Genomic DNA, 23,842 nt, shown 5'->3' with positions numbered 1-23,842 from the left:
AGAAGGAAATGGATGTAATTTTTTAAAATCCAAACATCATAGTTGCCCTATTTCCCCTATATTGTTTTAAAAGATATTACGGCCAGAGCTTCAGTCAACAAAAAGGCAGTAATTGTACTTTTAGTTAAAATACACATCCTTACACTTTTAAGGAAAGGAACAGTAGCAAACAGGAACTTTAACAAAGGGGATCCTTCCAGATAAGTGCCACTAAGGCAAGTGCATATTCTGTTTTACCAGCTCTACACCAGAGGAAAAAGATGAAACAGTGAATGAACTAAAAGTATAGCTCTTAGTATCTTTTGCTGCTGAATGAATTGCCAAAGGTACATGTCCATGGAATAGTATAATTATGTCCTTTATGACTACATTCTGTTCTGATTATGTATGTAGATTTTTAAAGGTCCTCTACCCTTTTAAAACAGAATTTTCCCCCTTATAGTTGTTAATAAGAAAACCTTTAGCTCAAAACTGATGTGAGCAAGGGGTGTCTTTGTGTCTGAGCACTTCCTGTTTTCATTCCATGATCAAATATGTTCTTTGCAGGGCAAATAGGGGAGCACTTGAGGGAGGAAAGCAGAGATGTCTGAGCAGCTAATTGAGTGTACTAAGGACTCCTTGGCATGGAGGAAAAAGAGTTTTCCAAGGCTATGAATAAACTCTCGGCTTGGGTCAGATTTCTTGCTGTTTCTTTTCTTTAACTATCTTTGAAGTCAAATAAAAACAGCCTTAATGTCAGGTTTACCTTTCTGATATCATAATCTTTATGTACTATTGAAAAGCTTATACTACCAGACTAGGATTTCCTTTACTTTCTCAAACACTGGACATTATCCAGAAAAAGCATATACATTTCCAACCAATTCATCCTCAGATCTTTTCATCTTCCTGTACTGTTGTAATTCTAAATGTAAGACAGATCTCAATAACTGAACAAAAAATGATAGAAGCTTCTACTCTTTGCATATGATTTCTATCAACAAAACCACGTGTGTGTATCTTACTTCTAATATAATTAAAGTTTCTGCAAAATGGAAAAGGTGACAAGTGAAGAAGAAAAATTTGAAAAAATCTGTAGGATACATTAATTCCATGCCAGAGTTTAAGCACCTGTCTCTCTTCAAAAAGCCACTTAAGCTTCTATGAAGAAACAGTTCAGTTTTTAAAGTCAGTTACCTTAGAGGTTTATAAAATAAACCTGAATATTGCATAAGGAAAAGGTAGCATTATCTTTAAAGAAAAGTAATAAATAAATATAGTTACTTAGAACTGATTTAACTTCCCCTTAAATTTGGCAGCCTAAAGGAATCTGTGAGCTTAGTCAGAACTGTTAGAGATGGACTGGAACTGCTTCTTTTTCCAGGAAAACCAGAGGTTAATGATTTTTGTCATATTGAGACTAACAGCTAACAATTGCTACAGTTGGCCTTTAGTATTTTATTTGTCCTTTTGAGGTATTCAGAATAGGTGACAATGGCTTGCAGTTGAGAACATATGTAGAGAGACCCCTGTGGCTTATGGAAAAAGTTGCTCCATGCTGGTTGGGTGTTTGAAAAAAAAATACAACCAGAGGTCTTTTATGTTCCTTTTCTTAATGAATGCATGAATGTCAAAATGCACCAATGGCTCATTCAGGGGGCAAAGCCTAAGCAGCCCCTTCTTTAAGAACACATCCTGAGATGTAAAATACATTTGCTTAACAAATTAAAATAATGAGATAATTCAATTAGTTTCTTTAAAAAAAAAAAGAAAGAAAAAAGGGGACATCAGGGGATTATTGTAATACAAGAACAGGTCATACAGCACAAAAGAGGGACAAACTGATTTGGAATAAGGTTAGAGTAGTAATGAAGGAATGTACATTGAATCATGGATTCCTTTTGTAAAGAAATTTACTTGAAACAATACTCTGTACATCATAGATTTCCCCTCTGGTAGAGCTGGTGTTGCACTTTGAATGAATAAACTAATTTGAGAAAAGGCGAGGGATCTTTAAAAGAAAGAGTTTTCTTCCTTCTGTGTGTGTGCTTATGGCAAGAATCTTTCTGAATTTACATTGCACTAGTCAGGGGTCTCCATTATCAGTTCTCAGGTCTGAGAATTACAGCACAGTAAATCTTTCAGCACCTGCAAACTCATTAAAACCTGGAAGGTAAAAGGTTGGGTTTTTTTAGGGGTTGTTTTTTTTGCATGGCCATCCTCATCAAAGCTGGTGAACTTCCTCAATTCATCTGAGATGAAGCACATGGTGGGAGGGGGAATTAAAAAAAGGCAAAGCTAGGGGGACTTTCCTCAAGATAAGTGAGCGGCAGCTGATTGTTTAGTAAGCATGTGTTGAATGCTTTCAGTGCACACACAAGGAAGAAAGGAAAAAAGAAGAAAACCCAGATATTGCAAACTTACTGCCAGTGAAGGAAATGAACATACAGTGTTGCAGAAAAGAAAATGGACTATTTGTGGCCCCCAGTTTTAGCTGTTTCCCTGCATTACTCCTCTAAAGATACCCTACAGCTAAATATGAAAAACCTTCCACTCACACTCACTCGACTTCCAAATTAAAAACATTTTACAGGTTAGTAAATCTCCAGCTGAGGTGATGTAGCAAAGAACAGCTGTGAAGTAATTTTGATAATGATGAGAATAATAAGCACATGGCAAGGTTCAGGGCTTTGCTGTTGCAGCTTCAGTGCTCCTGAATAGATAAAAGTGATTAAATACTCCTGATTATCCCTGACCAATATGTAATGGATTTACAGCCCTTTCAATTAGTCAGTATTTGCTTAGGACTCATTATTTTGTCTTTGGTTAAGTAATCAGCCCAGAGACTCATGTTCTGTCTAATTCCTCTGAGCCAAGTGGGTACAGGGCACCTGACCTTTGAAATGGCCATAGCTGGGAGGCAAGAATATCCACTACTCCAGCAAAGACACTGGCTATTTTAGCTAATCCTGACCCCACAAGCCAGATCAATGTACCTTAGTTTGCTACTAATGTTCTTACATCAAAATGATGGTTTAGAAATGTTGATCTATTTCTCCCCACTTTAGCTGTTCTACCGGCAGAGCAGTTCCATACCATAAATAATAGGGGTACCTTGTCCTGGAATCATGACACTAATGTCAGCTGCTATGAAAATGTCTAACTTTAGGAATTGCAAAGAAACCCTTATTTGAAGCCTATAATCTCTTTAGATGTTAGCCCAAACAGATTGGGTGGGAAACAAATTAACAGCAAGGGGGAAAAAATCAGTGGATAATTTTACCATTTTCCATTTTTTCCATATGACTAATATAGTACAAGAGAGCTCCTGGGTCTTCTTTAGAAATGTATTTTGATGCCTAAGTGAAGCTCTAATAGTCAACAGTACACCAACACATAAAACCCATTGCAAACAGGAAGATAAAGATGGATTGTTAATAAAAGTGTTGCTTTTTCACATATTTAATCTCTTTCCCCCAGAAGTGAATATGGCTAGCTTTTAAGTTAATGGACTTGAAGCACAGCTAAAAAAAGGTGCTTTAATCTGTATTTTACAGAACAGAGGAATTAGAGAACCTATAAGCCTTCCATATTGCTCATACAAACTAACATGACAAGCTTGCAAGCTGCTTGTCTGACTTCTCTTGCATCCTTCACTGTAAATCAGAATACATAGACTGAGAAACTTGCATTCTTCCTCACATGCACACTTTTACGTAAACAGACGCCAACAGTAATCCAGTCTGGAGGGCAGAATCACCCATCCTTTGTCATTTATATGTATTATAATCTAAATGCAAAATCCCCTTTTATCTTTAAAATCTTTCAAAACAGTTTTTATTACTGGAATATTGGAATTGCTGGAATGCAAAGCAAAATGGCTACCCTCTAGACTGGTATTGTTCTTGATAAGATCTTGTGTTGTATATTCAGATTCTTAATTTGTCATGATTCCAAGAGCCAAGGTTTAAAAAAAACAACAACCTCTAGAAAAAATACTAGCATTAACTAAGCCCTAATACCCTCCAGAAAATTTTGGGGGCAAATGATCTATAATAATGAATAAAACTTATTCAGCAGCTAAACAGGTATCTATTTTGTTTTTGGTCTCCACTTACTGTGAGATGCTGGAAAAGCCATGCTCTCATGATATTTGTTGCTACTTTGGGGAAAATGCCTCTTTTCTTCTGACGTTTTTTGTCCTTGTCTGGGTCGTCATCATCCCCTGTACCAGGTGAGGCTACACTGTTGTCTAAACCATCTCCTAAAAGAAAGAATAAAACAGAGGGAAGGATACATAATAATCAAGAAATAGAAACCAAAAAGTATAATTTATTAGTGGAACACTAATGCAACTTTATTTTGATTTGATAGAACACCAGGCACATGCATTTCCTCATTAAATACGATTGTGAATACAAATATGCAAAAATTAGAAACCATGTCTCTCCAAATACTAATTTTGTGTCTCACACATGCACATATCATTAATTCAATTATAATTGTGTGCTTGACATAGTGCAATAGCTCTTTGTCAATTATGGGTTTCAATGTGGGAAAACCTGCCCCAAGAAAACCCATTCACTGTAAATGCATCCCTGCAACCATACTGAATACATACTGTAAGTAATCAAGTTAAATGTTCTGTAGTCTATATATTCTAGGTCCTCTGCATAGGTGACAGTAACTGTGTCACTGTTCAGTGCACATAACACACTGCTATCTCAGCCCCTCCCCATAACTATTACCTCACACACACACACACACACACACACGCGCGCGCGTGCGTGTGCACACGCACACATGTACACCTTGTATGACCCTTCACATAGCAGTTGCATGGCATAAAAACTTTCACGTCTCTGCATCAGTGATTATTATCATTAAAAAAGAAAGATGCACATCAAGGTAGGGTGCTCACTTAATCAGAACTTTCCACCAACATCTTTCTCTTCTGTGCTTTTCCCTGGCATTAATTGTGCATTAGCAAAAATCATTTACTTTTAACAGTCATAGTTATTTTTTCTTGCCCTCCAGCAAAAATGCCTTGAAAGCCTGCCTGGAGGGCATCTAAATTATGTATCTGAAAAACTCTTCTGGCAAGGCATTGCAGGACCCCTACTTTCTTAAAATTCATACGAGCACGTCTTCCTGTTTTTGGGAAGGCATCAATCAAGAGCAGCAATATATGCCATATTCCTACATTAATATTTGAACTAATAACTTTAAAAAAAGGAAAGAAACAAGATCCGACTTGTGGCATAATCAAATGCAAAATAAATGAAGAATACTGGGACAGCACTGAGACTTTATAGATTGCTGTGTTTTCCTTACACATCATTAGCCCGGAGCCACACGAAAGAGGAAAACAGAGAAGTGGAGAGTTTATGCTCCCTGCTGGTGTTTAAGAAGCCGAGGTCCTGGAAGGACATCTGGGAATTGCGCTGAGACGGTGGTTTTTGTAATTTAAGAATAGACATTCATTAGCAGTAAATGCCATAAATCCCATGCTAAGTAAAAACCTTGTCCAAGAAAGCCTAAAACAATAAACTCTGTGCTCAATGTAGCCTGAGCTAGACGCTCCATAGCTTCCTGAGGAATGCTATAGATCCACGAGCTAATTCCTAGAGCCTCTTCTAGCTCTTTAGTTCTACTAAAACAAATACATGACTGCTACATATAGACCATTTGCTTCAAAACTTTTATTTCAGCTTCATCTACCCCCCTGTGCCCACTCACCCTTCCTCCACTTCCTTCCCTCTGATAAAAACCAAACATCTCAGACTAGAGAAAGAGAAAAGCCACAGCAAAGAGCTGGCAGATTAATTTTATTGACATTTCCATTTTCACTGCAATGTGATACCCTCCATCACATGGAAGAGATGACCCTCACTATTTACAGACTGACAGGCCACTTCATTACAACCACCCTGCCCCAAGGCAGAGCAGTTCCCTTCCATCTGCCCAAACATCAGAGCAAGACCCTTAAGTCACTGCTCTCTTTTTCGTTCTGGCTTCTGTTAATGATAAATAAAGGTGAGTCAAATGGCAGCAAAATAATCAAAGGAGTGATGCCAGATCCTATACATTGTAACAAACCAATTACTTTCAAACTGTTGGATATTTAAAAAGAACTTCCTCCTGTCCCACCCTTACCTCTCTTGTGCACGCACGCACACACGTGGGCACGCACGCACGCGGGCGCGCACGCACGCACGCACACACACATACACACACTTTCCACTATGCCAAGGAACTGCTGCAAGGCAAATTCTCACAAACACTAATGGCTTCTGACTGCTCCTTGGCAACCCCAGCATTTTAACCTGGGTGGATGTGCTCTCCAAAATACAGACACTGGAGCTATCTCATCAGCTGTTCGTGTGACACAGATGGAGAGTGGCTATTAGGAGCCAGGCAATGGGCCTTGGGGATCTGAGGTGCTGTACTGTAGCCTGAGGCAATTTTGAAAAGCAGTACCCGGAGTTGGGGGGAAAAAAATCCACACGGAAAGTGCAAGTTTGAAGTCAGTCTGTTTGTCTATATATCATGTAGATAAAGATATCTTTGTCTCCTTATGTAAAATCTATGTGTGTGTATGCATAGCATGCATGAAGATAGAAAACTTCCTTTTCTTCAATCTCTTCCTCCTTTTCTCAGTATAGAATGCTCACTACATGCATATATAAACACAGTCTCTGTTTCCCTTTATGTATACATACGTGGTCCTGTGTATGCTTGTGTTTCAACAGCAGAAGTCAGCAAAAGTCTTAAAGCATCATTTAAACCTGCAGCAGAGGTTGTGAATATATTTGTTTTAAAAGGCTAATAATAACCCAGGAGATGAAAATTCAGCTAAAGCTTGCATTGCCTTTTCAACTCAATCAGTGGTATAAGAGATGAGAGACAATGTTTCCTTAATCTCTTCCATCACTTCATGAAAGGAAATTTAAATATAGTACTTTCAAATTCATCAGTGAACATTCACTGTAATATTTGCATTTCTGCAATTTGTATGCGTGTGTGTTTGTGTAGAGAACCTAGGCAAAACATATAAACTTAAGGTCCAAATCCTGCAAACTAATATCTTCAAAATGACTGTTCCCTTTAATAAACATTACTCCTAGTAGGAAAGGTTCACTGAATTAGGCCCTAACTGACTTGTGCATTTAGAATATAAAATTTTCTCCTTCAGTATTGAGGGAATGATTCCAGTTTCAGTTACTCCACTGTGAAACAGGAGTCACTCCAAAGGACTCAAAGGAATTACACCAGCAACAGATCAGAATCAGGTTTTAGAACTTTTAAACTCTATTAGACTAGATCAATTGTATGTTTAAAGTGGTTGTAAAAGCAGGAGCCATACTTTAATAATTTTCAACCCAGTTCTACCATTCTTGCTGCATGAATAGCCTCACTGAATAAGAATAAGAATGGTACAAGCAGGCCCTAACTGTTGGGATATTGTTACTTCACTGGTGTAACCCTGGATTTACACCAGTGAAACTCCAACTATATTTTGCCCTCCTGCCTTCTCGCCATATCACACAGCAGCAAAAAAACTGTGGAACTGATTGTTCACTGCCTTGCGCACTGTGTACTCATTTGCTCTTGTGCAAAGAGAGTACATAATACATGATATGAGTGAAGAATTTAGAGTGCCCGGGTTTCAGGCTCGTTTTGCAGGTGTAAAAGACTGGGCAGGATTCAAGCCAACAGAGAATTAGGCATGTTGCCATACTTGCTTAAAATCACATGCAAGATTTTAAAAAACTATTTAGTTGTCTCAGTAACCTCTGCAGAAGGGAAACAGAGCACAAAGGAAACTGTGCATAGAGTTCCTGAAAAATATCTACCCCAAGGGCATGTGTTTGTGGAAGTGACATTCATTATGGAGGATGTTGGAGACATAGGGCTTGTCTACACAAGGAGTTAGTGCACTCTGAGAGACAGCATCTTAGGGTGAGAACAAGCATTTGTAGGATCCCTCCCATGTTTAGGTGAATTAGTTTAAGTTGCCTAAACCTGAGTTGGAATTTCCGTGTGCAAATGTTAGCTGATTGCCAGGAGGAGGTGCAGGAAGTTGGAAGTGAGTAAGGTGGGTGTGAGAGAGGGCTGGTGGATCTGGGGGGTGGTTTGTGGGTCTGTGGGTCTGTGGTAGGGGCCGCCTGGTCTGGGGGGATGGACTTATCAGGGGGCAGGGGTAAAAATAATTTGGCCAGGGTTGGGGGAGGGAGGTTAAAAATAGCATAGCCCTGGGGCTGAGTAGAATGGCTATTTTGGAAATGTATGCAAGTGGTCATTAAGCTGGGTTAACCCCATGCAGATCTAAAGTTAGTTCTTGTTCAATTAAAACTAACTTTAGTTGGGGTGTGTCATTTTTTGGGTGTCCTAAGCCTTGCAAATTCTTACACACCCAGGCATTCGGATAGTCCTAAACTTGTATGTACCCACAGGCTTAGTTGGCTAACATTGTATCGCCTGTAACCTAGTTGCGTTCCCCTCCTCACCCCCATCCTTCTATTGTTAGTTCCTCGTTCGGGCACCATGTATTTCCCTACCGGCTTACCTACCGGGTACTATGGAGTACTATGGGTAACACCCCATGTGGACACTCCTGGTACATACTAAAAGCATCTACACTGTGTATTAGTAAGAAGTGGCTAGGGTGCTGTAAATTGTACCCTCTATTATAGTGCATTAACTACAACATGTAGTCAAGACCATTGCCCATTGACATAAAGACTCCTCAGGGAACAGAGATCTTGATCCTATTGAGGGGCTGCCCAACTACACTGTAGTCCATGATCCTCATCTTGGCATATAGCTTATAAGGGCCAATGCTGTTAATATTCTCCCACTCCTAGTTCCTCTATAAAGGAAGAACAGGGCAAAGATTCAGTGCTGCTTGGAGGGCTTTTCATGTGGCATCTTCACAGAATTTCTTCAGTGAACATGGAAGAAACTGAATTTTCACTTTAAGGAAAAGAATAAGCCACATGGATAACTTGTTCATGCCCAAGTACAAAAGCTTGATAACAGTACAGATCCAATGTCTGGAGTTTTGGAAATGAAAAAGCAAATTGTATGTATATGGTGCAATGCAAATATAGATTTTTAAAAAAACCTTATTCAAGGCCTCATGCATTTTAATGAAGTGTCTGTGTACAAAACATGTGTGGGAATGTGCATGTGAACCCACATTTGCATCAGCAATTATCTATTTTTATTTATAAATATGCCCATCTGGAGCTCTGGGTGCCTTACAACCATAATTAAATAGGTAGCTCAATAAAGCAATAAGACCAACTCCACTCCCAGAAAACTACCCCAAAACTCTGGGCAGCCCACTTACCCATATGAAGCCTAGAAAAACAGAAGAGTCTTGCAGCATGCTCTGAAGGTCACAAAATCTGTACTTTAGAGGATTAAGGTAGGAGGAAGACCAGTTCCAGCATCAAGGACCCCTCACTGAGAATGCCTTGTTTTTCTTCCACTGGTTTAAACTAGTAGCCTGAGTGCTTCAGCAGACTGCAACTCCTTTACAAGGCTCCATTATTAATTAATTATCAATATAGATGTTAATTGGTTTAGTCTTGTGACACCCCCATTGAGCAGTAATAATTTCCCTGATGAGGAAACTAAGATGGACTAGACTAGGGGTGGCCAACTGAAGCACAGGTACCACCAGTGGCATGAGCAGCCTCCATGTGTGGCATGCAGCAGATGGGGAGGGAGTGGGCAGCACAGCAGCAGATAAAGCAGGAAGCAGACAGCAAAGCAGCAGCTCAGGCAGGGAACACAGGGAAGGAATCAGAAAGCAGAGCAGCAGATCTGGCAGGGGATGGAGATCAGAGTGGCACCGGGGGAGGCTGTATGGCTAATTTGTGGCACACCTGCCAAAAATGTTGTCCCCATTGGACTAGACCAGGAGTTTTCAACCTTTTTAGATCAGTGTACCCCCAGCGGCTGGACACAGAGCAGTGTACCCCTGACAGCTGGATGTGGAGTCGGGGAGGAGAGGTGGTATGTGGCCAAATGCAGAGCGGCAGCAGTCACTGTGTGCGAGCTTCCCGTCCCCCGCATCTGGCCGGGCGGGCAGCACCTGCGCAGCAGTGCAGGATGGTGCGTGGTGGTGCTCCATCCCCACTTGCCCATGCGGACCCCCTAGGGCCTTTTCAAGTACCCCCGGGTGTATGCATACCCCCAGTTGGCAACCCCTGGACTAGACAGTTTCCTTAAGAAGCAAGCCATTCAGGAGCTCCTGCCATGCAGCACTACCTCACCTCTTTATAGAGTATATTTTATTCCCCTCCAGCACCAGTTCACTTGCTGCTGTAATAGCACAGAAGGTGTCAGGAATAAGCCCCTCCTTCCTGGGCTTCCCAAGAGTGTTCCCTCTAAGCTGTGCAGTGTGTGCAGCTGCGCAGGTGCACCTGGCAGCGTGGCATGAGTGCACCTGCGTGGCCGTGCATGCGGGAACGCTGCTTCCCAACACCAGCAAGGAGAAGATCCTGCCTGTACTTTCCAAGGATTGCAACTCTTTAACAAAGGCCACAAAAGGCTGGTAAAAGGAAAACTTCTTGTACTTCCCCACTGTGAACCCACCTAAGAGCCCTGAAGAAAATATCCCTTAGTGACTTTTACAAGGTCATGCAGGAAGTCACTGAGAGTGCTAAGAACAAAACATAGATCTCCTGATTTCCCACCCTGCATCTCAACCACAAACCCAGTCTTCTCTAGAAGCACATGAGTGTGTTTTCCCTCAGTAAGGAATAATTTGGCTCTTTATATGCCTCATGACACTTAGCAGTGGGTGAAGGAGTTCTAGCTCTATCCGGGAAAATATGAGAGAAGTATATTGACCACAGGAGGGAGAATAAAAAATGTACATTGTGACATTTTCTGTTGCTGTCCCTATATCTTTATAGTCTGTGTCTTGCAATGAAGTACTTAAAAATATTTTGCTTTGTTACTTTAGGGAGGGGGAAGACATCCAGGGTATTTTTGAGGTATTCTAATGTTTGCATATACTGTGAAGCTGGTGGTTAAGGGGAGGCAAAAATTACTTCTGGAATTGTAATGTTTATTCCACTTCCCCTTTCTATTTTCCTGGCACTCCTTTTTAATTTAAGATTGAAATCACTAGAAAGGTGCAGGTTTTTTTACTCATAACTACCAATTTTTAAGGCTGGTGGGGGGGGGGGGGAGAGGGTTGTGCCTGGAGAGCTATCCAACAGTTGCATGAGCTAAAAAGTCAAGCAAATTCTTATATAATATTTTGTTTTAGGGGAAGGCTATCATGTGCACATGTAATATTTTAGATTCCAGTTGAAATCAACAGATTAAGGATTTTGTACTTTATAATCTAACATTTTTTTCACAGTAAGTGCAAGAAAATGTTCCACTATGCTTATAGGGAACAGTAAAGAAAACTGCTAATTACTGATCTCTCTTACCATCCTGCTGTGCTAAACTATTTGGACATGTTAAAGCTAAATTTTTCTGTGATTTTCTAGTGACTAGTTCATGGCCCACTGCCGTGGAGTGCAGGAGAAGAGATGAAATGCTTTAGTTTACATGCAACATTTACTAACTGTGTGGGTTTTCCGACATTAAAGAGGGGACAGTGACCCATGCCACCTTTTTCACACTCAAAAGAGCACTGAAAAAACAGTCTTCATAGGCTTACCTCGGGCTTCTCTGGCCCTTAACACCCTCCCCCCAGGGTAGGAGCAGAAAGAGAAAAAAGAAGGGATTTTATGCTCCTTTCTCTTCAACTTTTCAGGCGGTATAAGCAGCATTTAGCAAATTCAGCCCCCAAATGGCTCCAAATGCTCTGAGCTGCAGGGGCTCATCCTTTGTTAGCCTCCCTCTATTTACACAGGATTTACGCAGGCTCTCCACTGAAGAGACCACATGTTTCTGACAGAAAGCACTTCCATTCACACTGCATCAGGCAACAGGATTGTAACCACCACAGCTTCACGCTGACCCAAGATTAGAGATTTCAGCAACACTGAGATGGTAACAATCTGCTAACTAACAAAAATTATCCATGGAGAACTCTACTGCTTACTCCAGTTAAAACTACCTAGATGAGATTACTTAAAAGGACAGTTAAGCTCTAGCTACTATCAAAGAAATGTACGTCCAGTTACAGATAATTTACACATTAAAAAGAAAATATAACATGTTAGGAGGAAAACCAGACTGCAGCTTGGATTAAAACCACTTCACCCACTGGCTGGAGACATAAAGTGTAAAAACAGACAGATGGACACATATGTAAATGTGGCTGCATTTTTTTGAGCTGGCAAGTTAGTATAATAATATAGTTTAATATTTTATTTTCCATAGCTTTTTCATTTTGGTTAACTGTTCAGCAGTAACATCTTTGTTGTATTATGGGAATAGACTTCTTCCTGTGAGCGTGCTTGCTACCATGGTCAGCCACTAAGCTATAATTCTGAGACATTTCTAGGCCCCTCATATTGGGGAGCCAGCCTTCAAACTGGATATTACTTTCTGGTCATTCTAATTTTTAATCCAATTTAGTATTTCTATGCTAAATTATGTTTTCAAAGTTTATATGTGATAAATGTTGATGCTTCTAAAGGTTGCCGTTTCTATCAACAGTCCTTTTCACAGGGTAATAGAAAAGTAGATTTTTAAAAGTTTTAGTCTGCAGTTTTAATTCAGCGAACTGTTCTGGCTCTGCAGCAAAGGACAAAACAATTTACTCTTGTAATACTCAGTAACTCGTACATGCATCTGATAAGCACATATAAAACTACATAGTATATTCTAAAGTTCTTCACAGTACATCATAATAAAGCTCTTCTGGGCACTCTAATGATTCATTTTTAGTGATCTCTCAAATGCCCTTATCCACAGTTAACACTCAGATTTTATTAAGGAGGAAAGCAGGGACAAATGTCCACTTAAGTCCCAGCTCTCAAATTCAACTCTGCTTGCACTGCACTACCTAAAGCTAAAGCTTTTTTAATGTTCTATTCACCTCCCCTGTGTGGCATTTCTGCTAACATAAGAGTTCACAATCTTTCAGCCCCAAACACAGAAGGCTGCTATCTTCAAGTCATCCAAGGAATGTGCCAGATACTATCATCTCTCCTGCAATACAAAGAACCAGAGAGAGGGAGAGACCAAAAGAAGACCATGCTGATCAGGTTACTGAAGTCCAAAAGCCTTTCCTAGAATACTAAATGTTAACCTTTGAGCCAGCAAATGTTATAATTAAGATCCTTGAAGTTGGGGAAAAAGCCATTTTGAGAAGTCAACAAAGGTGCAGAGCAAAATGTCTCTGTTACAAACCTAGGGCCCAATCTAGCTCTTATTTTGGCAAAACGGCCATTCAACACACTCCTTAATCGAGCAGCATTGCCACTGACTTCAGGTTTGCCTAGTGAAGGAATATAGGGCAAGACTCATGTTTTGTTTGACCAAACATGCAAGCACATCATGATTCCTAAAAGAGATGTACATTAATAGTTGTGGTTAATTATAATTTATGATGTTCTTCCTCTTAAAAGTGAAAGTCACTTTGCACCTTGTTGGTGTGGAAGGGAAGTGCTCAATGACTTGCTTTACATTATTTTAGCTAGTTCTTTTTTTCCCCCTCAGCGCAAATTGTGAAATTTATGCATAGTTTTTGACACTTATTCTGGAAGAAAACATTATTAAATTATGATCTAAGTATTTTGTCTGCTTTCGTAATTACTTTCAAGTAACTGTAAATGTAAATAGCTGTTATTCTGTTTAAATTTTTAATCATGCTAAATATTGTCACACAAAATGTCCTTCTGCTGAAGTCTAAATGAAATTCCCTTTAAATCTCTCCTTTTTTATACTCCTAGTGTAAAAGTGATGTTGTAGCTGCAATGGTCCAGAAATTATGTAAGGGGCAAGGATTTCTTGTAATAATTCTTGCCATATTTTTAGAATTTTCATAGTTATTCAGTTAAGAATACCAGCTTTAACCTTTGAATCAACAAGTATCACACAGTCTAGAGGATAAAATGTCCTTCATTTTTTGTGAAAAATATTTATTTTCTTTTTTTCTACCCAGCCCTCTATTCTATCTTGTTAACATTCACTGATAACTGGAGTGTTGTTATTTTTGTTTTAGCAAGAATAAAACCACTTCAATCCTAGATAACACCAAATGGGTATGAACTAAGAACTTTATTTGTTTTATGTAACTATTAACTGCTATTCCTGATGTCTTCCTACCTTTGTTATCAATGATATTAATGATATCAAAGAATGTGGACCAAATAACTATAAGTGCAATTAAAATTCTACCTGTACATAAAGAAACCTCATTATTATGTTCAAAGTTAGCTTATTAATATTTACAATGTAAGATTTTGCAGTTGTTGTTCATATATGAAGATGTACTCTCAATATTGTTAATGGGTAGATCATTTCTAATTCTCAAAATTGTTTTTAAAGGTAACCATACATGTATTTTATTCACTTCATCCATAGTTGTGAAAACAAAAAGGAAAACAATGCTTTAACACACCTCCTTTCCCCTGTAATTCTTGAAAAATTCAAACAATAGAACACTTAAATAAAGTGCAGTTTTGAATAGGCCACTGTTAAGACACCAATAATACCAATACCAGTTGGATACCAATGATGTTTTTAAATAGACATCTCTCTTACTTTGGTACACAGTAATGCTGCCATAGTTAGTGATCTATTAATGATTGCATCAGAAGTTCCTCTCTTTAGGGCCTTGTGACTCAGCTATAAAATTTGCACCAGCTGAAATCTGGTATAAAAGAGCTCAGTTTTAGTCCAATTTTATAACCATTTCTTTTTTAAAATTTAGGGGCTGAAAGTGTAACATAGACATTTGCTCCCTAAAGATATATATAATACATTTTGCTCCTGAAAATCTTCAGTCATTAAAAGGCATTTGTTAGGTCACAATTCCATAAAGTGAATTAATCTGTTTTGGGATTTATAACAAAAACTGAGGATGGGTGAATATTAAAAGTTTAAAAGTAGCTACTGTGCATCAATAGGAGAAAGTTACAAAGGGCCTTACCATGCACTCTCTATAGATAAACTGTATATAAACTTGTATTTTATTCATAATACAAATCTTGATACACATTCACAGCAAATACACCACCAAGCAAGATGCCTCCTGTGGATGTATATTAAGAAAAATACGAAATAACTCCAAACTTTTTGGATCTTACATACCATAAGAGCTCCAACACTTATGCACAATGGGGTGGATTAACTCTCTGGGTGCTGCAGACATATATTTGCACCTCCTCCTAAAGTGTTCATTTGGCTGGCAGTCTGGAAAATGCCAGAATGCGAAGGGTTAAGTTGGAACACTGACAATCTTTGCTTTTCTAAGTTTAAGTCAAACCCTGTACTTTCAGAATACTGTTTATGTATTAGCTAGCATGCTGAGGTACTGAGGTAAAAGGCCTGATCCAAAGCTCAATAAAAGCATGCTTTGGATCAGTCCACAATAACTTTGGATAATGATTCTGAAGGACACTGATAATAACATATGACTTATAGATCTCAATGGCATACATGTATTAGAGGTTTACATATAGTTACAAGACTGTCCTAAACATTACATTTGAGTTCAGGAAACAATTTAACACTTTTAAGAGCAAACATTGAAGAGCTGAAGCATCTTTGTTATTCCTAACTTTTTAGGAACTAGCCTCAGTTATGAAACTAAAACTTCCTTACTGCATATAAGTTATAGAACTGAAAGAAGCAAGGCTGCAGACAGGGGAAGGCTGGTTGGCAAGCTCCAAAAATAACCAGTCGCTGAGTAGTCTCACAACCATCTCACCTTTCCACTTCCTACCGAATTTATGAGATTGTTTCAGGTACGTGTGACAAAGAGTAATGCCTCCTCTATATTAAGCTGTTTCTGCCTCCAGAATTTGTGCAGAGCTGCACTTCATCAGCTGTTTTGGCAAGGTGTATACTGCACCCAGTGAAGATACATTTGTTGAATGGGCTATGGCAGCCAGCAGAAGGTATTGGTATGTCTATATGACTTTTCTGCTGGCTGCTGGGTGGTAGTCAAAGCCTTATTTAGTCAGAGACCTGGTATTGCTGGAATGCTGTGATTATAGGCATATAATTTTGCCAGTAGGAAAAAGGCTGTAGTGTAGATCAGGCCTAAAAAGGGAAAAGAGAGACTACTGCTACCGTCATCTTTCTACTCTGTTCTGAGCCTGGTTTGAGTAGTTAGCTAAAATGATCACAAAGCAGTAAAACAACTCAGTGGAAACAGTGGGAAATGAAGGATTTTACAAAGCACTTCTGTGAATTGTTGCTGGAAATAGAGGAGAGAGAATGCCAAGGATGCAACATATTGGCTTGTTTTTAGTATTGTCTATTTAAAAGGTCATGGCTCAAGACAAGAAATGACAGGGCCGCTGTGGAATGTGGTGCTGTTCTCTATCATTTGATTTGAATCAAGTATTTCACCACATTAGAAAGCATTGGACATGAAGTGAAATCAGTTCCTTAAAAGATGGGGTGACTCATACCACCCATAGTCCCTCGCCCCCAGTGATAAAGGACCTAACTTGATGGGCTTCAAAATGAGTCCCATTGAGCAAAGGTAGGTGAGTTGTAGACATCTCTTTTTCAAGGGGTGGAAGAGGCAATTGAGTTTTCTCCCCAGGAAGGCTTTTTTTTTTAGGTTCACCTAGCTTAATAGACAGCTGACATGTATGTCATAAGATCAGATCTGAGCCCCACCAATCAAGTAGCAGTCTGGACTAAATATGCTGATGCAGCAAATTTCCAGATCTTGATCACACTAGGCAAGGGAGTCATTCTTTTCAGTGATAAAGTCAGTGAATGCACTCTTGAGGAGATAAAAAATTAAGAACCAGCTGACTTTGCACCATCTGAGTGAGGTATTCACTGCTGACCCAGAACAACAGAATTGTCATGGTCTGACACTAGCTAGGAATCACTGTAGCAGTAGAAAACTGTGCTCCCAAATATACTGCATTTGGGAGCTACTTCATATAGTCTAGCTACATGCCCCATACAGAAAAACAGTAGTCTGTCTTCTTGTAATACCTCCATCTTAAAACCGTTTAATCAGTAAAGACCTTTGTACTCACACACTAAAGAAAAACAGTAATTTTATACTTAAAATATTTCTCAATTTCACAAATGTCATCTTGTTAAGCTAATTTGTGAGATAGATAGATAGATAGATAGATAGATAGATAGATAGATAGATAGATAGATAGATAGATAGATCTGTGTGTGTGTGTGTGTGTATATATATACACACACACACACACACACACATACATATATCAACTGAGAATTACAATACTAATTGCAATACTAGTATTGGGGCATTGTTGGGTATGATGGTTCTCAAACTTTTGGCACCTGTATACCCTTTCTTAAGTTTCTTAAACTGCCATATACCAATATGATTCCATGTTATGGATAATAAAAAAAACACAAACATTTTATGTCATCACCAGATGGTAATCTCCTCAGCACCTAAGAGATAATACATATTTTTTTCTTAATTTTCCCCGCTTTTTTCCTTCCCTTTCCTCCATTTAGATTTTCCTGTTTCTTCGTCTGCTTTCCTATTCTCTCCTCTCACATATTCTCCATAACTTTTCCACATATCCCAATCTGAAACACAAGGTATTTGGTCTCTATTTCTTTTCTGTCATTGATTCAAAGGCAATGTTACTAAGCTGATAAGGCTGGAAGCTTTCAGTACTGAGTCAGGAATACAGGTTCCACTAAAAAAAGCACTGAGATTATTGAGAAGTAAAACTTTGCAAGTGAAATTATCATCATAATCATTGCCATCATCACCACTTTTTCTGCCTAACATTACATTACTGAGTGTTTTCTTTTTCATTTTGGTCCATATTGACCACTCCACGGTTCTCTAACTTCTGAAAGTATTTTCTATAACCTCTGTTGTTCTGTTTCAGATCCCATATTTTAGGAAGGGAGTATAAAAGTGATTAGTGTCCCTTGTCCTTAGAAAAGCATAGCAAAACAAAACAGAAAGCAATAATATGGAAATAATCTTTGGGGAAAGGCATACATTCCACCCTATGTCTGCTTGCATTCAAGTCAATGGCAATATTTCCATTTCACTGAACAGGAACAAGAACAGGCTTTAAGGAAACAGGTTAGCATCTTCCAAAAAAAATAATGGATTTTTTTTTTTTCACCAACTATTGAGAGAAAATCATGAAGGCTTTACACCATTTTCCCTCAGTCTTTCTTCAAACCTAAATCCTATAGACATAAATTAGAGTTGGTCCTGAATATAGACTGTGATACTACTTCAAAATTGGACCACTTCTTAATTTGGCCTGCTCGTCCTCCCATTGAATAAAGCCAGGTTACGGATCTCATTCTTTAGTGCCATCCACTCTGTTGTCATTTACACCAGGGCAAAGGGGTGTGAATTACTATGGGAAGAATTAAGATTAATTGTATTTTATTACCACTCTGAATGTGAAAATAGTTTTGCAGTGTACAAGGGGATACAGAATCAGAACCACTGACTTTTACATGGGCAGAATCAGGCCTTTATTTCTGCCTAATAGTAATTTTGGAATTCTGCAGAATAAGATCCCTTGCTCAATTACAAACACTGTTTGTATTGTATTATATTATATTATAGTGTGCTGAGATGTATACCTTCTCTGGTGGGTTGTGTCAGGGGTTGTCAACCAGGAGTACGCATACCCCTGGGGGTACTTGAGAAGGCTCTAGGGGGTGAGGATGAAGTGCCGCCATCCACCACCCCGTGCCGCTCCCTCCCAGAAGCAGGGCTGGGGGTGGGGTGAGAGCAATGGTGCCCCTTTGTGGGCTGGACAGGTGCCACCTGGCTGGCCCGACATGGGGGGGCGAGGGAGGAAGCTCGCATGTGGGGCCTGCCACCACCATCCATCGCCCTGCGCTGACACCGCTCCACATCGTTCCACGCATCACTCACCCCCCCACCCCATGTCCATCTGCTGGGGTACACTTATTTTAAAAGGTTGAAAACCCCTGGGCTGTGTGATTGGAGAAAATAATTCATCCCACAAATTGCAGATATGTTGGCCCACTTTTGTGAAATGGGAATCATCAGCTCTAATAATTCCATCTATAAAGATCTAATGAAGCCTCATATTAGAGGCACATATTTTTTTTTATCCTGAGTATCTTGTTTCTTACAGAAAATGATTCAGCTGAATGACAAAAATTAAAAAAAGGAACCTTAAATCAAGGAGGTGGGGAAGCCATCCTTTTCTCTTCAACTAGTGTCGCTTCTGATCCTCATGATTGATTTTCTCTTATGTGATAAAATTCCGTAAATAATGAAGACCTAAACCTAACCATGATGGTTCACAGATTGTAGTTCCTCAACAGCACCACCCCATCCATTACTGTAGAATTAGTTAACAATCCTACTAGTAACAAAAAAATAAACTAATTGGTCCCAGAGGAGAGTTAGGTGCTGTGGAAGTCTTAAAAATACCATTATCTCCCATAGTGATTTGCTAGCTTTTCTATACTTTATCTAGCACATTGGGACTTCTAAATTACATACCATAATTGACATCAAATATCTGTCCCATCAGTGAATAGCTTTATTAGCATCAAAATCACTCACAACTAGTGTTCCTCAATGTTATTAAACAGAACTTGTTCTAGGTGTTGCCTTACTAATTAGTCAGGATGAGCCCGAGGAAGAAAATCTGGGTCATGTTAAATTAATTGGAATGAGCATGAAAATTAGCAGAGCAAACTGCATCAATTTTCTATAGAGAGCCTTTCTTCATGTTGAGAATAAAAATGGATATTATGAGGCATTAACCAAACTGCCTTCTGTGACTGCCAAGAGGTGTGTTACAGTAGCCCAAAAATATCATGCTCACAGATTTTTCAGAAGTTAATGAGACATTTCCAGGAATGGTAAATACATGGTGTTAAAATGGGTGTGCCTCTTATGGGAAAATGCCAAGTCATTTCATGTTTATTCAGGCATAACAAGCTCTTCAAAATGAGCATAATTTAAGAGGTGAATAGTGCAAAGAGGGCTAATATTCAGCTAATTTTCCTTAAGAAAGAAAAGATTAAATTGAACAAAAAATGAATTAAGAGGTTTACAAATCAACAAGTCAACCATCAGATTGCAGCCTCTGCTCAGTATATTCTCATCAGCCCCTGCCATGAAGTTTTCGAAAAATGTCCCGAAGGCAGGGAACAAAGCGAGCAGAACTGATTACAGCCACACTCACCGCCTTGCTGTCTAAACTCTGTTTGGCTTCCTAATGAGCTCACTAAAAACCTAATTCATCTCCCATAACCCTTCTCAGCCCTCCTTGAAATTCACCATTATGGAAATTACAGATGAAACATTTACAGGCTGTGTTCAAATTACTGCTTCTTCAACAGGCAGGTCCCTGACCCTCACAATGAACACAATAGAGGTATGTCCGGCATGAAACCACTCAGGCCGCAGCCTATAGAATAAAGAGGCTCAGGAAGGTTAAGACTTTTTCTCATGGTGACAATGATTTCCGCATTAATGCTTTCAGTTCCATGAATATGGGAATTTTGTGGGTTTGACAGTATATCAAATACAAATTGTAATTCAGAAGGGGAGAAATGAGTTGTACTGATGACAAATAGCTGAAATAGGCTAATGTGAATTCCCAGCCTGTTCATGAGGAAACTCCCTCAGTTCCTCATTACACGAAGTCAAAATGATCCTCACGGCACCTAGCCTGTAACTGGAAGATTACTGAATTGATGGATCCTTAGTTTAAAATGCAGCTGTTTTATTCTGCTTTAGTAATTAATTCTTTTTCCAATACCTTATTGATTAAGCGTAGACCCTGATAAAGTTCAAACTGAGAAGAATCTCTAGTGGCTTCCTTAGTTGCTCAAGAGAGTCAATGAAAACTTCCTACAATTCCACCTGCCTCCTCAGAGTGCTGATCCAATGAACAGAACAGTTTTTTCTCATAAATTAGTCAGGCCATGTGGAGCTGTATTAGCTGATCGTTGCTTTTGTCTCTCTACTTGCTGACTTGCTTTTCACTTTTGCTGTCCTTTGTGCTGTCACACACAAAGTCGAAGTGCAGCTGCCATTCTGAACCCAAACCAAGGTAAAGAACAATTCGTACAAACTACATTTCCCCCCCCTCCCCATTTTATACAGCTGCAACTCCCTGAGCAGTGCAGCACTCAATAAGGCCTCCTGGGACCCAACTAGCTGAGAAATCAGTGCTGAAGCATGCAGACATACTGTGGGACTAAGGAAAAAAAGTAACCTGTTTTCTTCAAGACTGCTCCACCTTTTAGGATAGAATATCTGCTGCTCTGTTTTCAGGAGTTATGGATTTCCACAATATCATTTAAGTAAAGTGACACGAATGTTTGAAAGTAGAACAAGCACATCACCTACGGCAGCAATAGATAGTCAGCAATTGTCTATAAATGACCATTATAATCATAACTGCATTTTACAGAGGAGGCATCCCCAACATGTTGTTGCTATTCAAAGGGGGACCAATGCTTGTGAATAAAAACAAGCATGATCAAGTTTCTCAGATTACAACCTGTGCAATGGATTTTCTTCCTGTGAAAGTCAGTAGTACTGGGTATGCTTGCAAAGCAGCATAGTCCATTATCCAGCCCCCCTGAAAAAAGCAAGTGCTCCACTCTTCAATTGACTATTTGTATATGCTAGAGATGATATTCTGTCATGCAAACTAGTTGTATGATGTGGTCTGTATGCTGCGGGTTGCAGAAACTCAAGTGATATACAGCAATAAATTAAATTTGACAGAGTAATGGGCATGTATTGGTAATCCTTGTTCAAACTACCTATCACTGGATGAGGCTATTTCCAGGTTAAGGCCTGATTCTGATCTGACACAGATTTCATATCAGTGTGACATTACTTAGTCTCCTGATTCACGCTGGCATGAGGTCATAATGGACTTCAGTATTGTTTTTTGGAGATCCTGCTAAGTTTTTTGGCAAACCAGATTTGCTCTGCAACAGAAACGTAACTAGGAGCATGCAGGATTTGCAGGGAGCACTCAGTGTACATTAGGACAGGACAGATAGTTGCATTCCCCAACCTTCATAGCATTCTTTCTTAGGTCAAAAGGTCGCCCTTCACAGATGTCTCCAGCAGACACTCAGTTGTCAAAAGGTTGCATCATGTGATGTGTGCAGTCACTGGTAACAATGCACTGTTCTCATTGAGATACGTAAACACTTTGCACTTCTAACTAATTTCCTTGTTAAAAACAACTTGTTTTTTCCACACACATACTCACTTATCAAAACAGTATATAAAACACTGGGGAAACAATACAAAAAAAAATTCCTTAGATTGACTGCTAAACAAAATTCCATTTTCTTTTTAATTTTTCCTTTTTGTCATGTTGTTCAACACAAGAGATGCTTCTGTTTTGTTTCAGATAACAAGGAAATAAAAAAACACCATATCCCCAAGTATATAACAGTAAAGCATATTGTTTGAAGGCAAAAGCACACATTTGGTAAAAATGCAAAACTGCAATTTTTTTATGACGAACTGCTTATAACACCTAAAAAATATGGAAAAAAATCACATGTCCACTTTTTAATATATCCTCATACAATTCCTTACATATGAAACTGACAAATACACACATTCTGGGCAGGTGCAAAAAACCACATTAATTCTGTGTGTTCAGTTGTTCATTACACATTCAGGTTTCACGTATGCATAACGTTTATTTTCCAGTAATATTTTAAAATAACCGGTCCTAGTTACTACAGTAGCTCAGCTTTTTAAATTTTCCGTTGCCTCTAGATGAATAATATAACAAAGATTTCTTCATTGTTGAGGACAGTTACTTTAAAGCAGCTCAAAGCTATCACACACAATTTGAGACAAGTCATTTCTTTCTAGAAAGGATTCAAACAAGCTTATCAGTACTGTTATCTATTTATAAATTATATATTTAAGAGTAAAGTAAGACAGACATGGCTGGAATGTTACACAGGGGAAAACATGATTAGAGATATTCCAAATTACTCAGCCTAATCCTAAGCAATAGAATCTTAAAGGCACTGGGAATTTCTAGAAGAATTAAGCATTATATGCTGTAAAAAGCTCAATTAAATACCTCAGACACCAAGCTGAGGTTCTTTCAGATGAGTCTGCAATATCCAGTCCTTCCAAATGCAGAATATTTTTCTTTCCAAGTGCTCCTTTTCTTATCACTCTTTTAACCACTGAATCTACTAAAAGTACACTTTCCAGAAAATCTTTGTGCTTTCATGTCTCATATTTCATACATTTAACCATACTGAATTAATGGGAGCCAATGAAGATACACATTCTTAAAACAGCTGCAGTTTCGTTGGTCTAATCTATGAACTTTAAAGACCTAAGTTTTATGAGTTCTCCTTGGGGTAGGTATTTCAATGTTCTAAAAACAGGGTTATGGACTGTTAAATTAAGCACATGTTCTGCATTGACATTTTAGTTCCAGCAGGTTATTTGGTGCCAAGTTTGCCAATTTAGTATCTGCAAACCTGGAACATGTGCTTTATTTGCCTTCTTAACAGAGGATGGGGGAGCTGAAAATTAAATGCTGTTATAGATTGATAATATCCATCCTCAAGTCTGTGAGCTGGGTGGTGTGGGTGCTAAGGTGCATGGTTGATAGCCCAGAGATCACAAGTTTGAAGCCATACAGGAAGTGCTCATGGTATGACTTGTAAGATTGTAATGAATCTGTGAATTTTGCTAAACACCTTGTCACAAGGATAAGGAAAG

The 23,842-nt window shown here is 39.0% G+C and overlaps 1 protein-coding gene across 3 annotated transcripts in view; it reads right to left on the bottom strand.

The window, feature by feature from the left end:
- MEIS2 (Meis homeobox 2) overlaps nucleotides 1-23,842 on the bottom strand; it is a 213,580-nt gene that overhangs the window by 150,205 nt on the left and 39,533 nt on the right. For 2 of the 3 annotated variants that reach the window (XM_019496207.2, XM_019496204.2), the window contains exons 8-9: nucleotides 15,220-15,321; nucleotides 4,098-4,243 (exon numbers count right to left, since the gene is read on the bottom strand). In XM_019496207.2, the coding sequence (XP_019351752.1) occupies nucleotides 4,098-4,243; nucleotides 15,220-15,321 (248 nt within the window). The remainder of the gene's footprint in view (nucleotides 1-4,097; nucleotides 4,244-15,219; nucleotides 15,322-23,842) is intronic. The other variant, XM_014596311.3, reaches the window with a different exon arrangement.

This window comes from Alligator mississippiensis, chromosome 2 (genome assembly GCF_030867095.1).
Source record: "Alligator mississippiensis isolate rAllMis1 chromosome 2, rAllMis1, whole genome shotgun sequence".
In the NCBI taxonomy this organism is placed as follows: domain Eukaryota; kingdom Metazoa; phylum Chordata; order Crocodylia; family Alligatoridae; genus Alligator; species Alligator mississippiensis.
This window is presented reverse-complemented; position numbering and strand designations above follow the sequence as displayed.